Source organism: Trachurus japonicus, chromosome 3 (assembly GCF_045865225.1).
Source record: "Trachurus japonicus isolate A0001 chromosome 3, Traja_1.0".
Taxonomy (NCBI): Eukaryota; Metazoa; Chordata; class Actinopteri; order Carangiformes; family Carangidae; genus Trachurus; species Trachurus japonicus.
In genome coordinates this window covers 33,665,780-33,683,953 of record NC_140909.1, presented here as the reverse complement: position 1 = coordinate 33,683,953, position 18,174 = coordinate 33,665,780, and the positions used below count along the sequence as shown (strand labels likewise).

At 41.6% G+C, this 18,174-nt stretch overlaps 1 protein-coding gene across 1 annotated transcript in view; it reads right to left on the bottom strand.

Moving 5' to 3' along the window:
- The window catches only part of LOC146990254 (protein kinase C-binding protein NELL1-like), a 293,390-nt gene that overhangs the window by 22,412 nt on the left and 252,804 nt on the right, over positions 1-18,174 (bottom strand). The window contains exon 15 of the mRNA XM_085771287.1: positions 17,040-17,135. Within this exon, the coding sequence (XP_085627413.1) occupies positions 17,040-17,135 (96 nt within the window). The remainder of the gene's footprint in view (positions 1-17,039; positions 17,136-18,174) is intronic.

Sequence of the window (18,174 nt, the reverse complement as noted above, 5' to 3'; positions counted from 1 at the left end):
TTGATCTGTGCTAGCTGCAAAGTTGAAGGCTGAACCAATCAGGGCAAATAACCACAGCCAACATCATCGCAGCAGACGATCTTTTAGAAATCATGCCATTTGGCAGCTGAGTGGTTTCCCCGGTGCACCTCTCTATTTCTTCTTCTCACACATTGTATCATTTTGACTCGGCTCACTTTGTCTGCAGAGTGCAGTGTGCACACACGTGCACAGCCCAGAGGTGTTAAGTCTTCACTCTCTCCAACCTCTTGTTAATTATGTATGCTGTGAGCCCCGCATCGCTCTCATCTGCAGCTATCGTGCTCCTGGCTGTAAGACCTGACCTGCACACACACACACTGTGATGGTTAAAGCACAACCTTCACTCACCCCTTCAGTCACCTCAATGCAAAGCATAGCAAACAGGGAAAGGTAGCAGTTGGCTCCTAAACCATCTGTGGAAATCACAAGCAGTCGTTGAAGGAGGAAAATCTCCTATCTCAACAAGAGAAAGTGCAGCAGTTTGTGTAATGACCAGGAGGCATTTCTCACAACGCACTGTACTGTAAGAAGGTTTTTATAAGGGAGCAAAGCTTGTAGAGTCATTTTATGTGTATGTGTACAGTTTTATAAAGTAGTTGCAAAACTTCAGTTCTGTTTTTGCAAAACCTGCCACTAACAAAGCACCACCAACAACAACCCAAATAACATGTATTTGTTCTTGTGATGGCGACATTATCAGGTTCCCAGTGGCTCACCTGTTTGAACCAACCCCAAGAAAAAGTTTTATGTTGCTGGTCGTTTACCTCCTTTTTCAATGCAGTGTCTCCTTGTAACCATGGTGACCATGAGTTTTTCGTGACAATGCTATGAACTGTGGGCAATTACCTCAGGCAATGTCTGCAGAAATGCAGACTTATGGGAAGCATGTGGGAAGTGTTCAAATGTCTGCAGAGTGCCCTCGCGCTCAGTGTTTGTTTTGTTTTTGTTTTTTTCATATATTTTTGGGGCATTTTGTCTTTATTTGATAGAGAGGACACCAGATTCGGGATTTGAACCAGGGTCGGCTGCAGCAAGGACTGGAGCCTCTGCATATGGGGCGCCTGCTCAACGTGCTCAGTGGTTTTACAGTGGGACAACTTCAGGCCTTGTTTACTTTGCAGGACTGCATCATTAAGTCTGTGAATGTGTCAGGGAGGACACTGGGATTGAGCCAATGTAAATGTGATTGGAGGGAATGGGAGAAAGCAGTTATCCCACTGCATACTCAGTGTTGGGGAGACTTAAACTACATGTAGTTGAACTACATAGCTTAGCTACAATTTGCTCTAACCTGCTGGTAGTGAAACTATATTCATATTTTGTGCTGTGTCAAGAATTTCAACTACTTTTGGGGTCTTTTTTGTAGTTTAACTAGCCTACTCAATTTACAAACTACAAGTTTGGCCAATAACATGACACATTTTTTGAACTCTCTTTGAAGAAAGAGCCAACGCTGCCTCTGATCGGCTTGCCCTGGCGTTTCTGTCATGATTTTAAACATTGTTGTTCAAGACACACCGATCTAGTATGTCTACCTCTTTGTATTTCTTATTACATATTGAGTTGACTGATTTACATTTCTGATTTACAAGTGGGTATTGAGGTAGGATTTTCATTTTCTCTTTATATTACCCAACATGTCTATAGATTACCCAGCATGTCTATGGTGAACCATAGCTTTTTCATCTTATTTTTCTTTTAAAAAATAAAACTGAGTTGCAAGGCATATTTCTGCTGGCATGTGAATTTTTTATTTCATATACACCACATTGATTTATTTAACACTGAGTATAAGTAGTTGCTAAAGCTACTTTTTTTAGCTGGAGTTTGACAAACTACTGCCAGGCTGAACTATAGTTGCAAAGTAGCTTCCCCAAACACTGTACATCCTATAATGTATTTGTCTGAACAGAGCCGACACTGTGAGAGCAGAGCTCCATTTGTCAAACGCTTCCTTCCCGCATAAAAAGAATAACCAAACTGGCCCTCTGATCCTGTGTTATGAACACATTTGTGTTGCTTCAGCCCTGCTGTGACAGCTTTGGCACACACACACACACACACACACACACAGTCGTACACATGCAGTATTTATCTGTGCACAAATAAAAAGGGAGACTGGGGGTGAGCCGTTTAGCAGTGTGTGTGTTGTAGGTGTGCCGTTGGGCCGGTGCACTGTAGGTAATAAGACGTGACAGCTGCCGGGAGGACTGCCCTCTGTCAGCCTCTGAGGTCAGAGATCCAGTCAGAGCTGAACCAGAAGATTCTCTCTCTGACATTCCTCTGAAAGATGGCAAGATTAGAGGTGACTGGTGGCTGAGAGCAGCTAACCCTTCAACAAAAGAGCAGTGCTGTGTAGGGAGCACGAGAGGGCACGAGTCCACGGGTCTGGGCTGGTTATAGTGTGTGCTAAAGGTGCTGCAATGCAGTAACGGTTTAATCCAGTAGCGATAAGATTCCTCAGTGGGGATTAAGTGCATTGCTAAATTTCAAAGTATGACCCTGGTGTGGTTTAACAGGATTATTTTTTACACTTCCAATTTGTTATAGTGTTAAAAGTAATTGAAGTAGTAAAGATTGACACCATCTAGAATAAAACTTCTTACATTGTCCTCTCAAGCCTCAAGTTGAGAGACTGAAACCAGTGTTTCTGTGTGGTCTCAGTGACAAGGACACAATCCCACATCAGGCTCCCACCCACAAACACTGACAGTTATATTCATCACAAGAAAGGGCTCCTGATTTTTACACTGAGGGGTAACGATAGGACAGCATGGACTATCTGTCCAATTTTGTTCTTTATTTTATTATAGTTGATAGCTGAAAAGCACAAACCCAGACAATGATACATTATTTTTTATATATACAGTATACTGTGTATAGCCTATGTAAAATTCAAAAATCTTATTTTTTTTTTAATACGGGTATGTGCAAGTTCAGTGAGATCTGGTCTGACCAAAATATTCAGAGTGTAGTGAAAACAATGAAACTGAAAAATCGCTGCATCTTGTTCAGGCAACAGTCGCCATAAAAAAAGACACCTGCAAATATCCGTCATTGCCCAATGTTCTATAGTACCTGTTTAGCCCACTCTGCAGTAACAACTCGGGCTGGTCTTTGAATTTGGGTGGTAAGGACACTCGCTGATATGATGAATTCTGAGCCTGTAAAAATGTGCGAATATCAATGTCTGTTACTAGTTTTTATTCTTACTAAAAGCAACTCCAGCTTATTCTATCCTCAAACTTGAAACAAAGTGTTACACAAAGCAGTTTCCCCTTGGGGATCAATAAAGTTTTCTAATCAGCCCACTAACGTTACATAGGGATGTCAAAATGTCGTCACAAAGATGGTTTTAAACCAAAACATGTCCAAGCAGTCATAGACGGACATGTGGATAAATGATTCTGCTGTGCAAGTAACTCTCTTATTTTCCTTAATATGTTTCATACTGTATATCTTTTTAGTATAGATGTGAATAGGTCTTAAATACATTCTTAATTCATAATGACCTGAAAAAGTCTTAAATTGAACTTGTTGAAACCTGCAGGAACCACAGAAAACAGTGAAGAGAATAAATAAGATCCTACAACAGGAGGCTAAAACCATTAGTAATGTCTTGGACTTGGGTCTGATCAGATGAAGTGATATGATATTTCATTTGTGGCTGTTTGACTTCACAGTCTCCTCTGTTTACAATGAGTGCAATAGAGCAACTGTATAGAAAAGGACTGAAGCGGTAGGCAGTGAATACAAATACTACATCTTGAAATAAAAAGTGCAACTGCAAGGTGCAAAGCAGCAGCAGCAAAAAAGAAAAGGAAAACATTTTACATTTGTTGTTTTCATTCAGCACGTCGTGGTTGCAGAGCTTTTAAGGGTTATATGCAAACAGTGAGAGAGCTGAGTGTCTGTTTAACCCTGCCCACAGAACAGGGCTGTCATCAGTCACTGTGGCTGCACAGAGAAGGCTAACAGCTGTCGGCAGTTTTAATATACACCACAGTCACACCACATATCACTGCATATGGCACACAGTCTGACTGATGAACCTACAGCACACTGCAAATCTCGCTTTTGATGCAACTATTCAAATTAGTTTTTTGTCACTTTTGCAAATAATACACAAGCTTTGGTATAAATTAGGATAATGGCACAAAGGTTTAATCAAAATGATTTCATTATCCATTCGTAGGCTACATCAAGACATACATGCTTTACACTGACATATGTTTTTAGCTTCTGTTCCTTGAGGCTAATGCATACCACTTCCCTGCTTTGCATAAACAAATCACCACGTTCATGTTCTTTGTGAAGAAAAGCAATAATGCCCAGTTTGAGCCTCGACGGTACACAAACAACGGGCGCCGGTGCTGCCTGCTTCTCTAATAACAATAATCCTGCCCTGCTCTCCAGCATCTCCCCATAATTTAGAAGATGTTTTTCACTCGCTGTTACAAAACACTACCACTTTAATTATGAAGTACATGAGGTGTCGCAGTTTTTCTTTCATCTTCTCATCTCCTTGTCTCAGTCTGCAACCGCTCGTTTTCCCTGCCTCTCCCCGTTTCATCTGTTCCTGTGTTTTACTGCTTTCATTATGTAAAACATGGAACAGTGACATCACTGAATTAGGAACACACTGACTATGAAATTAAAAACCGCCCGCTTTCAGCTTTTAGGTGGTGTGAGGGTGTTTAAGTCTATATTGGGTGAATGCTGCAATCTTAGGATGGGGTCGGGGCATGTCACACCTGTGGGCATTATGGGAGCTGTGTGTGTGGGGGGGTGCAACACTCTGACTCTCACTCTCTACATTACATATTATACACAGATGAGTGGCCTCCATCCAATGCCAGCCAGGTGGGAGACAAACCTAAAAAGGTGGTGTGGGTTTTTAGACGTAGGGTTGTTTTAGATATTCATGCAAAGTCTGCGCATGTTCCAAGAGCTAGCATGGGGCAGAGTGGCAGAGCCATGTGTTTCTGTGGGCAAGGCCACCAAGAGAAAACAACATTAAGAGTTAAAGCAGATTTAATTTGCAAAAGCAGATAACTTTTTAAATTATTATTTACACCAGGTGATAATGATCAGTCAAACCAAAGTTGAGTGGCTTTAACCAAGGAGATGAGACGTAACAAAACAGACGTATCTCAAAAAAATAAAGCTTTATTGAAAGCAACACTATGCAAAGAATAATTCACAAACGTCAGCTCATTTTTTTCTAAATGTTATTTATCTGCTTTTGCAAATTAACTCTTGTCTTTCCATGAAAACAGCTATTGCTGCCACATTTTTTTTGCCAACAGCAAAACAGAGCTTTGGTTCTGTCTGATGGTGCTCCTGCTCAGCTCTCCTGACTGTACATATGCTGATCAGAATCTATTATCTCACACAACCCCAAATCAAAAAACCCAAACTATACCTTTAATGCAAGCTAATAGCTGATATAATCTAGCTGCATCAAGCCTGCATAATCTCAAACCTGTCCTGCCTGTTTATGATGGAAAAACCACAAGAGGCGTCAACATCAGCCTCAGTGACAGATGATGATGAAGGTAATGTTGAAAATAGTTTTAACGTTTGCCCTGATCTTATCAGAATCAAAAATGCTTCATTCAATGCCCAGGGGAAATTAGCACTACGCTATGTGAACGCTGGGGAATACAGTGTGTTACAGTGAAGGGTGTGTTGCTAGCCACTGTTTTGTTGTGACACAATTTGAATTTCAATTTGAAACAGGTCTAGCTTCTCATGTGGCAGGTTAAAGTGAAGAAGTTGGCTGGTGCTGCACAGTTAATATGAAAATGTCCTCCACTCTGCGGCTCACCCTCTTCCCTTAAAGGTCGCTACTTGGTTGGCATTTGGTAAACGGCCTGACTTTGCATCCCAACGATTCCTAAAAAACAGAGCTCCACACAAAGGCACCACACAGATTTACTTAATGAGCTAACTCAGTGATCACAGAGACTCAATTCACAACAGGAATGAGAAGGATTCAAAGCCAAAATAAGCCAACAAGGACAGGGACTGAGTCAGGTGACTCTGGGTGCGGCACAGGTCTAGACGAGCATCAGCAGGGAAGATGACTAATTTTGTCAATTGTCAGTCAGTAAAGGATCTGCATCAGAACTTCAATGAAACCTTCAATATGTTTTACTTGTCCTTGAAATGTTGGTCTCTTAAAACTGGACTTGTCCCTGCTCTCTACATAATCATTTCAGTTTGAAGTTCACATCAGGGAACAGCCTTTTTTTGTGACTCAACCCCAATACAAACTGCACACCACAAGAAATGTGACTTCTGACTGCACTGCATCTCCTCATGACTGCTGTAAAATTTACATCTTGAAATGAAAGTGTTCTAGTTTAAAAATAGAACACCACCCAATTCATCACCTCTCTGTTATTCAATGCCCTTTGCTCATTAGACCTCAGAGACCTTGTCTACATGGTCCCCCCCCCCCTACACACACACACAGCCACTGACACATGCACCTCTATTGTGTATAGTTTTGTTTTTCATCAACTAGAGCAAGCTCATAACTTTCGATTTTTAGAAACATTATGTAGCACAGACATTCTCTGAATTATTTTTTATTTCTTTCTTTTTTATGTAGTGTTGTTTTCCTTTAATGTGCTGAGTGCACAACAATAAATGCTGTCAGAAATAAGTCTGTCAAGACTTCAGGCTTGATTTCTTTTATGATTTCAGATACTACCGACTTTAAAGAGTTCATTTGCAAAAGCAGATAACTCCGTGTTTTTTAAAAAAAATCTCTATTTTTTTTTAATTTACACTAGGTGATATCAGTCAAACCAAAATTAAGTGGCTTTGACCAAGGAGATGAGACATAACAAAACAGACGTAGCTCAAAAAATAAAGCTTTATTGAAAACAACACCATGCAAAGAATAATTCAAAAGCATCAGCTCTTTTTTTTTCAAAATGGCATTTATCTGCTTTTGCAAATGAACTCTTCTATTATTATTTTTTTCATTTCAAGGAAACAAAGGCCGGTCTGTAAATAAGCTTTAGTCAAGGCTGTGTCTCAAAGCTAACTGGCCATGGTGAGTTACCATACAAAAAACAAAAAATTAACAGTATCAATATCTCCATAGGTTTCTGAAGCTGTGGGTGATGAATGTGTTTCCATTTTGGCAGCGCTGCAGTTTCACCATTTAACTCATTTGGAGCTAGCATCACCTTTCCTTTGAAAATCCAGTGGAGCTGGATCAGAGTCCAGTCCAGCTTCAGTAATTGAAATAATAATGTAACATTACGAAACATAGTTATTTTCGAGGCAATTAATTTCATAGCAAGAGCTACATTCTACAGTGATTTCAAAAGCGCAAGTAGTTCTGAGTATTTGCCTGCTGTGTTGTAATGTCACTTAATTAAACATGATTATTTCATAGCGTGAGTACAATAATTCACGACTGTACAGTCACCATGGAGGAGGAAATGAGCTGTAGGTATAGATTAAAACTGTTTTTGTACCAGGCTGTAACTTTCTAATGGCATGACCTAAGTCTTAAATAGCTCTATCTTAACACCTTGAAAAAGCCAAATTGCAAAGGGCTCATCCACTGGGGATCATTAAGGTGCTCTAAAAAATCAAAGAAAGATAACTGAATTAAAGCAGAAGTAAGCGGAATGTATGTGTTAATATAGGTCTTAAATAGTTCTATCTTCCGACAGCAATCACTTTCATAGAGTGTTTGGTCTGAAACACGGGTCTGTCAGTCACTCTGCTCTGCTGTAAGCCGAGGAGAAAACTTTCCTTGTATCCTACAACCTTTATCCAATGAGGAGAGAGAACGGCATGAAGGGCTGTGTGTGCAGCCAAGGGATGTGCGTGAATGTGGTGACGTAGGGACGAGGACCAATAGATCCATGACGAGGGCGGGGACTGCTAACTCCATCGGCTGACAAGAAGTAGCCAAAACGACCGGATCGCTTACTTCTGCTTTAATGTCACACTTGTTTTAAGTGAGTCCTATTCAAATTTAATGGTGAACTGATAAGTTGTTGTTACAATGAGTGTTATCTGGAACAGCCAATGACACCACCAATAAACTGTCTGATCTGAGAGCTGTGATAATTCACAGCTGAAATCATAAAGACAGAAATATCTAATTCCACCAGGCGCCTGGATCTCCTTTTTATTGGAGAGCACATGTTGTTTAAAATCCCATCAATCACCCGCCCACTAAGACCTTTTTATTTAGATGTAATAAAAGCTCATTTCATTCACACACACACTCAATAATTCCTCTTGTTCAATAGGGTTATAGAGCTATTTGTTAACTGCTGTGCATGTACAAGTGTGTGTTTGTGTGAGAACAGCCATTTATTCTCTTTGTCTGTGGCAGTGAAGTGGACAGGTGACCTTCCTGTGGAATGGGGCTCGAGTACACACACACACACACACACACACACACACACACACACACACACATACATACCATCAATCCTTGTTACAGCCACAGGAAGGAAAGCAGCCAGACAGCATTTCATATTTCCCTCTGTTTCCTTCCATTACAATGCAAACGGGAGCACTTAGTACTTTCTGCGGGGCTTCACTTCTGCCCCGTCTGTGAATTTTCCCAACGGGGATACATGAAGACTTTGTGACAGGCCAGGCTGCGAAGAGCTGTGAGTTTTAGCTCAGCAAGGAAATGGGAATTAATCCACACATAGTTAAAATAATCCCCAAGCACTCTGGAGGATCCTCTGGACTACTGAGCTTTACATAATTACACTTATCACAGCCCTACTAACCTACTGAAACAACATCACAGGAAATGTCGCACAGGGCATTTACAGTAATGTGTCCTCAGACGGAAACAGCCACCGGGGCTTGTGTTTGTTGCTACCTGACAATCTGTGTCCATGTTAATGTGCATAAAATTAACAGCCTGACGGATTAAAGCAGCAGTTACAGTGACCACAGACCATAGCCAGGCACTAATGATGGGATACAACTCTACTCTACATCAACACTTATTTTCATTGGACTGTGGTAATTGCATGTGATAAACTGTCTACTACAATATTTGAAGGTTTTATATGTACAGTTTGTAGGTTTTGGGAAATCTAGGTTACATAGTTGCTGTTTACACAGCGTGCGTAAAACATTATTAAAGGATAATTACCGTTTTTTTACAATCTGGACCTTATTTCTAGCATAACATACGATCATTTACTCACCCAGATAACTTTGGTGTCATTACGAGTTGTTCCGACGAAATTAGATCCAGCCGAGAGCCACGTATATCCATATAATGTGAGAACACGGGGTACGCAATGCAGCCTCTAAATAACACATTATCTGCCGCGAAACACGTTCATTTCACCAATATTTTGTTATGATAGGCTAGTGCTATTCCCCTCTGAGCCCGGGGTTACCTGTTATCAACATCCATGGTCTGTAGGTTGACCTACTGACCTCTGACCTGGATGATGTAATTGCCGACCGTGGTGCGGTGCGGCTTGTTGCTACCACTAAATGCTATGGTTCGTTTCTGCGTGTTTCCGACTTGTCAGAACAAACTGAGCAGCTGGATGAAGTTCAGCTTCCACAGGCTTCCTCTCCGCAACCTGGACTCACTAAAGCTCCGGCTAATTGTGCTAAATATGGACCCGAATGCCGAAGCGGCATGATTATTATCAGAATAATGTGTTATTTAGAGGCTGCATTCCGCTGCCCTGTAGACATTATACGGATACACAGCTCTCGGCTGGATCTAATTTCGTCGGAACGACTTGTTAAGACACCAAAGTTATCTGGGTGAGTAAATGATCGTATGTTATGCTAAAAATAAGGTCCAGATTGTAAAAAATGGTAATTATCCTTTAATATTTCTTTATAAAGAGGACATATACAATCCCTACTACAATGTTCGCTGCAAGATTTAAAGTTAACTTGAATGTCCAAACAAATATTTGAACAGCAACATTTTCAAATTATAAAGGTCACATTTTATTACTCAGTGATGTTGGAGCTGCATGGAGCTACTATCAGGAGAGATAAAATATAGATTAAATAATTTGCAATTAATATTTAATAATATATTTCATATTTTGTTTGTCAGAGACTCTTTGTCAGTGAAGCAAGTCTCCAGTTATCATATTTGTGTTATTTGTTTATTTACTGTCAAGTCTTGTGACATGCAAATAAACAAGCATGCAGCAAATTCAGAGAGCACCTGTCTCAATTAACAACATGTGCTGTAAATTCACACAACATGAAGGAAGTGTGAATCCCTTTTTAGGGGATGCTAAAAAGGGATGTACCTGCCTGGGAGCTGTTCAGTGACAACTGTGGCTTTTGAGGATAAATGCATGAATAACGTGTGAGTAGCCTATAGCAGGTTCATCACTCTTTTCTTTTGTCTGCTGTACACTCTGAATTTGCAGATGGTTGGTTTAATTGCACGTGTTGTGAATTTTTTCTTTGCAGCGCAGGTGTTGTTGAATTTATACGTGTGTTTTCTTCACAATTCACGTTGAGCTCCCTCAGCCACCGAAACGTCGGCTGTTTTGGCAACGAAGTGGTGTGCACTTCACAATGAGTGAGGTGAGGGAGTTGGTCAATTGGGGGAGCTGTTCAGATCCTTGATCCTGGAGCGAAGCCTTTCCAAAAATAAATCACAAGCATCCAACGGTGGATCTGTGGCGGCTCTACGAACCCACTGGAGAAAGAAGGGGCGACTCTGAAGAACGGATTAACGTAGGTGAAGATGAAAAGATCCCGTTCCCGTGTGCTTTATATTTAGATGCTCTTAACCTCCCATTGAGCTGCAGCATACTTCACAGGGGAGGGGAGTCAGTGGCGCAGTGAGGTGAGGTGTGTTTCATTACACAGAAGGGAAGGGCAGGAGAGAGGCAGACGGACAGACGTACAGATGGACAGCGAGAGAGTTTTACAGACTGTAGAGACGGACTGAGATGGTAACAGAGACAGACAGAGAGAACGCGGGTTAAAACAAGAATCCTGTGTGCAGCTTGTAACGGTTGTCTACAGTTAAATCTTCAAGGAAAACACCACCATCCTGCACACAAGTCCTCTACCTCTGTAACACCTATTATGACATAACTGTGAGACAGTTATAGAAGTCACATGTTGAGTCAAATAAAGACAACAATCCACGACCTGTTGCTTTTTCCCAACCCCTCTAATACAAACCATATGGGTGCCTCCTGAAATAAAATCCCTAGACCAGCATTGACACCTGCCTGCAGTTGTCATGGTTACCGTAATGGTGGAAAACAGGTGTACTGATTATCGTTACGGTAACTATAATTACAGTTACGTGGTGATTAGGAAATGAACATGATTTGGGAAAAAATAAGTCCATCTTTGTTGTCATGGTTGCAATACTGAAACTTACTAGGAAGACGTTGGCTTGATTTTACTTGATTTGATTTGATTTTTATCTTATTTTATTGTTTCTTTTATTGCACGGCTATTATTTTACCCATGTTATATGCCTGTTAGATTATTTTATCTGTTTTTATATGTGTAATTTTATGTTTTATGTAAGATGTTGTGTCTGTGTCTCTGGTACTTGTATTTATTATCCTGTACAGCACTTTGAAATGCTCAACAAATAAAGTTGGATTGGATTGGATTGGATTACTTAACTCTGTTGAACGCTTATGGATAATAGAAACAACATAAACTGCAGAAATTCACGTAGGGATTGATCTCTGCTCTTCTTTCATGTCTCTGTGTGTTGTTGACCCCGACCCAACCTGGCTCTTACTCATACAGACGGAAAGCTTCGTCACAACATCGTAACTAGTGTGTCCACTAGATGTCGCCAAACAACGAAATGTAACATCATTATCTGCTGCACAAATGACCAATAGGCTCTTTTTTTTTTTTTTAAGGACGCTGTAACACACAGGTAAACGCATAGTGAATGTGTCACCATAATACTAATTTTCACAAGTAACACATTTGGATACAAACACTGTTAGGTTCAATAAATAATAACCATATGAGCTGTGTTTACATGTTGGCTAATGAGTAGCCTAACAATATCATTTATGCACTTCATCTCAATGAGCTGACTCTTCAGCGCTTTCACTTCAAATTCCACTTCAACCTCCCTCAGGGATATTTATATAAAACATTTGCATTGCTTCAAACAATTCAGTTGCATTTTTTCAGATGAATCAGAGATAAAGATATAGTCATTTCTACAGTAGATTGATATAGATATATTATCTCTCCAAGTGTTCTGGATTTTGTCTATGTTTATCTTTGTTATCCCTCATTCAGTTCCCTAGCAAACTGTAAAATCTACAGCTATTGTTGAAGATAACCATAGAGGCATCAGTGGCTTAGACGTAAGCTTGCAGTGATTAGAAATAAAAACCCTGTTCTGCTGCAGTTCTTGTGAGTGAGACATCAGTACGATGGAGGTGAGATGAACGGGGGAAGTCGACCCAACCGTAGGCTACATGGAGAGAAACACAGTGTGACAGCCGGAGACTGATTTTTTTGCACTTCAACACAACTGTAACACCCTCAGGCAGCAGCCAGAGGGCCACAGGGAGGAACCTCATTAGTAGGATGGTGTGTTAGTCGATATTTTATGAATATGAATATGAATACAAATTAATCCCAAAGGGAAATTGATTTGTCTGACAACTCATCACCATTTGCAAAAGTCAGATGGCTAAAGCAGAGGTACAAGGCATCCGCTATATTTCTCCGGTCGGTCCAGAACGACCTCCACCACCCTCAGTGCACATCTCTCCACCACATCCCCCAGTGAATCGATCAGGGAAACATGACTGAAGTCTCCTTATTAAAAGTGCCTCAGGATGTTTAGTCTGTATCCTAGCAACGATGCAGCACAATGGAGAACTTTAGATGGAACTTCATCAGTTGCCATTGTCACTGCCCGATTTGCATCGCTACCCGAATTGTGACAATACTGGTCTGCGCCGCCATCTTGGACAGCTGCCTACGGCAACTCCACTTGGACAAACTTCACTTGGGCACTGCCCGATTTGCGTACAAGCGGAAGTCTGCTTAAAGTTCTGTAAATGTAAAATACGGTACTGTGAAAATGATTAAAAAAACCAAACAAAAAACGCGGACATCCGTCAAGACAGCCGCGGCAGACTCGTTTATTCAGTGAGTGTAGTGGTAGTTGTGATTGTTTGTGGTTGTCATGGTGATGAGGCCAGCGAGAAAAGACGAGAGTAAACACAGTAAAAGTCCGCCTCTGTTCCTATTTTCTGAGCATCAAGATCCATACCACCACAACGAACCCTCAATTTACATTACTAAGAAAGTTTTTTTTTTTTTTTAATAAAAAGATAAACCGTCTCTGGCGACGCACGTAGGGCAGTGATCCTAAGTCAATTCAACTAAGTTTGTCCAAGTGGAGTTGCCGTACGTAGCTGTCACAAATCGGGTAGCGATGCAAATCGGGTAGTGACAGCCATGGGTGGGATGTACACAAAAAAATGTCTGCTTTCTGAATATTCACCAATATCTCCACTCTTATTGGGCAGAGAGTTGATATTTCCCATGATGACTGACAGCAGAAAGGACCCAGTTCATCTCCACTTCCAGGCCTTTAACCTTTGCACCACCAGCAGCACGGAAACCACAAAAGCTCCTCTTCATTTCAGCTGGAACAAGGTGGCGTCCTCCAGGTCTGCTCCATGTTCAATGAAAGAAGCTCTGCTCCTGGAGAATCTCTCCTCCTCTCAGAAGTATCCACCAGTAGTTGACAAAATATGACAAAGGCTACGTTCACATTGCAGTTACAAGTGACCTGAATCTGATTTTTTCGCTCAAATGTGACCCATATCTGCCACTTTCAAATAAGAAGTGGTGGCAGGACCACATACACACACATTTTAGATAGATAATGTGAACAGCCAAACAAAACATCGTATCTGAGCAAAAAATCCAAATTGAGCAGTGTGAACGCAGGCAAAAACACAACAAGAATAGCAAAGGTTGAGTAAAAGCTCAGCGCTACCAGACTTTGCTGCTTGAAGCGCATGCTCTGGAATCTAGATAAATGATTGGGGGGGGGGGGGCTTTCTGTACCTCATCTGCTCCTCACTTCAACACTATTTCTTCTTTGCATAATCTTTTCTTTGCTCGCCCCCTCTAAAGTGGTTCAAAGAGAATCATTTTGCAGATGTGATGTAGTCATTTATCAAACCACTCTTTCATTTTGTTAGTAATCAAAATTCAATTTACAAGCACAAATGTAAGCCCTGTGCTGTGTTGCCATGGCGAAACGCCACCATTTAGATACAAAAATTAAATTTTCAACGAACGTCACTGAAGATTCAGTTTGCCATGTTAATTAATTGATAGATATTTGTTGCTGTTTTTTTTTTTTTTTTGGGGGGGGGGGGGTAATTAGCTCTTGGTTTGTTGCCAGCTTTCATAAAATGTGTTTCATCCTGATTGCTACTGATTAGGTTCAGATACTTAGACCTGAGTGTATGTGTCTGGATCATTATTTTGTCCACACACAAAGATGAAAGTGTTGTGATTGAAAAGAAGAAGCACGCTCAAGTGATTTAACGACAGAGTAACCTGATCTATCTTTCTCGTTTCCTTTCATTTGAAAGATGAAAATGCACAGCTTTATCAATTAACTGGAAACTTCCAACCCCAATTTTACCCATTATACCACACACAAACTTTTACTTAATATACAGGCCTGCCTGACTCTACCCCTAAAATACACCTACAGTAACCCTATCAAACATTTCTGTCCGGACGCAACTGTACAGTGGATTCCCAGTTTACAGACCATAAGTCAAATGAAGCCACACACACACACACAGCTCTAAAAAAAGGGACCAGAGGGAGAACGGGTCCTTAATTTGATGGACTTTAACTTACACCTCATCATCACTGATACAGGAAACACCAGCAGTGGTGTGTGAAAAGATTACTTGTAACACTTAAGCACAGCATACACTGTGCGATTGTCGGCTCGTTTTGAGCCGATTTTCCAGTCGTGCGACTATTTTTTGGATCGGGCCGAATTTCGACCCAATCGTGGGTCGTGCTTCGTGCAGTATACGTGGGGTAACGACGAGAGATTAAAACCTCACGACGAACTCCCGATCACAAATCGTGTGCTCGCAAGAAAATCAAACTTGTTTGAAATCCTGGTCGCTCCTCGTGAAGGTATCGCACAGTAGAAGTAGTGCCACGACCCGATTTGCCTCATCATTGCATGCACAATCTCTGATGTCACGTCAAAACACGAGGCACATGGCGGCGCAGAGACTCTTTTTTTTTTTTTTTATAGACTCATCTGGACCTTAACATTAGCTAATGCTAGCTAATTAAGGAGCTATTGTTTTTAGCCCCTGCTGCTGTCATTTCGTGTGTGTGTGTGTGTGTGTGTGTGTGTGTGTGACTGCGTGTGACTGACTGCTGTGTGTGTGTGTGTGTGTGTGTGTGTGTGTGTGACGGGTTCATCCTCTTCTTCTACTTCTTTTTGACGTTGCAGTTCCGGTATACAGAAGTCCGACGTGAGTATTATGAACGTATAGTGTGAGCAGTCAGGTCGCATCAGAGCATCGGGTCGTACAGTGTGAGATCATTACTCGTGAGCTGTGAACTTTTGAACTCAGCGATCTAGTCGTGCAGTTTGAGATGGGGCTGAATCAAACGATTTAAAATATCGTACAGTGTATGCCCGGCTTTACAAAATACTTAAGATGTGCTATAACTTTGTTAGGGCTGTCGCTAATTTCCCCTCAGGATTAACACACACTTATTTTATCTTAAGGGCGACTGTTTACTTTGTCATAATGTGTAATCTTGTGAGGGGAATTGGGAGGGAACAGTGTTTTATTATCCTTTTGTGAAATCAATGAGGAATTAATCACACACTCTCTCTCTCTTACACACACACTTAAAGGAGAAAAAAGTAATTTGTGTAGTTTTTACACTTGATATCCTCTGCTCCCTCTTGACTGGTGCTTTTCACTAGGTGTTTTCCGCAGAAAACACCGATATGTGATGAAGAAAGGAGCTGTATCCCAGGAGGGACATGCACCATCCTCCTCTGCTTTATGTGTTAACATGGGCTATATTAGCAGTGACAGCGGTACCTGAGGTCTACATGGTTGTGGGTACATGTGGAACTTTAGTCACCAATAACGTGCACATGTATGTGTGATCCAGTATCTAAGGGAAACCATGGCAACGTGTCGTGAATGGCTGACCTGCGAATGGGATGCTATGTGAGCTGGTTGATCACTTTGGTAAAAGGAGGCCGCAGAGACAGAAGCTTTAATAACAAGAAGAGAGAAGAGAAACAAAGGATGAAAAGAGATGATGAATGAGTAGAAAAATATGAGAAGAAGGAGGAGTGGAAGAAAAGGCAGAGGTCAAGGAGGTGGGGAGGGAAAGAAGCACGGTGTAGGAAAGGAAAGGTAAGGAAAGTGGAGAAGAGAAGGAGACAGGTTGAAGGGACTGGATAACATGAAGAGAAACAAGGAGAGAAGGAAGATGGAAGCAAGAGGGGCAGGAAAAGAAAGGTGTAGGATGGTGGAAACAGGGCAGAGAGGGGAAGAGGGAAAGAGTGGAGGAAAAATGAGGATAAGAGGAGGATAAGAGGAAGATATGAAGAAGAAACAGAGAGGGGATGGAGGGGCAGAGAGAGAGGAGAGGAGGGAAGACGGGAGGAGGCAAGAAGAGAAGAATTAGCAGTCCTTTTCTACAGCTCTCCTGGGATCCTCAATCTCTGCAGTGTCCAATTTAAACACAGAGCTGTAGAGATAGAGAGTGAAAGTGTGTGTGTGTGTGTGTGTGTGTGTGTGTGTGTGTGTGTGTGTGTGTGTGTGTGTGAGAGAGAGGGAGAACACAGGGCAGCAGCTGAGCCCTGAGCCCGACCCCGATGACCGTTCGTCTGATGTCACTTCTGAGACTCGATAAAAACAACATGACGCTCGGGCTGAACAAGGCAAACACGTGAGAGGTCAGTCAGGGTCGTCAGGTCTTACCCGTCTCGCAGCGGCGTCCCGTAAACCCCGAGGGACAAACGCACGTGTTGGGAGATACACAGGTCCCTCCGCTCCTACACCCCTCTTCGCAGAAGGCTGAAAAGACAGAGAGAAAATTGTTGGTTCGGTTTGTCTTCATGTTCTATCACAGCAGCAGAGGCACACAAAAAAGCTGTTGAATTTCTGCAGTGAAAGGTTTGATGAAGGCATAACAAGGTGCAAAGTGATTCCCCTGACTATTTTAAAAGCAACATTAACACTTCTAGGAGGAAACACTGACACTTTGGTGTCATTCACATGGGTGTATAAATGGTATTTTTATGTTTGGAAGTAAGTGTGTGCGTGTGTGTCTGTGTGCGTGTGTGGAGGATACGAGGTGCCATGAAGCAACGTGACAAAAGTAACACAAAATCTAAAATGACAACGGCATCTTGGGCATCTTGAACGAGGCTCTTCTGCTGCACTTTTATTACCCAACATCGGCTCACAACTGTAACCTGTGCTCCTTAAAATTCATTATGGTTTATTGAAAGTGCCTTTTAAGTGGGTATCATCTAGAGGACAGCTACTCCACGTGGCTCTAAGAGTACCAGTGTTAAGTGATAGAGATTAAAAGAAAACAAAAAAAGTCAAAATGGATGAAAATGACTTTCCCTATCCTTCACTGTCAGTATTTTTCAGTTAACAATGTCTCAAATGCCTATACGTTTAATATGAAACCCAGTATCCTTGGCTTTATGGTGCATCCACTGTACAGCTCAGACTCACAGTCTCACCACTTTGTCTCTAGTAGCTGCAGGCAGATGGTTTTCGGTAAACAAGCTCTGATAAACCCACGGCACTCTCTGTGGCCAGCAACAAATGGCAGACAGACAAAGTCGGCAGGCAGCTGGTGAAGAACCTGGAGCATTAACCATCTGAAGAGGCAGATAGTTCCCCGAGACCCAGTCAGCGCCCGTAGGAGTTAATTATTGGATTCAGAACAATCACAAAGACAAAAACAATTCCACATGAATGATAATGCTGCTTTGAGTCAGCCAGATGTGTGGGTAAGCCTCTGCTTATTAACCTGTACCAGCTCTTTATATGTTCTACTTACATGCAAGGGGAAACTGTGTTAAATTAGCTGTTTGAA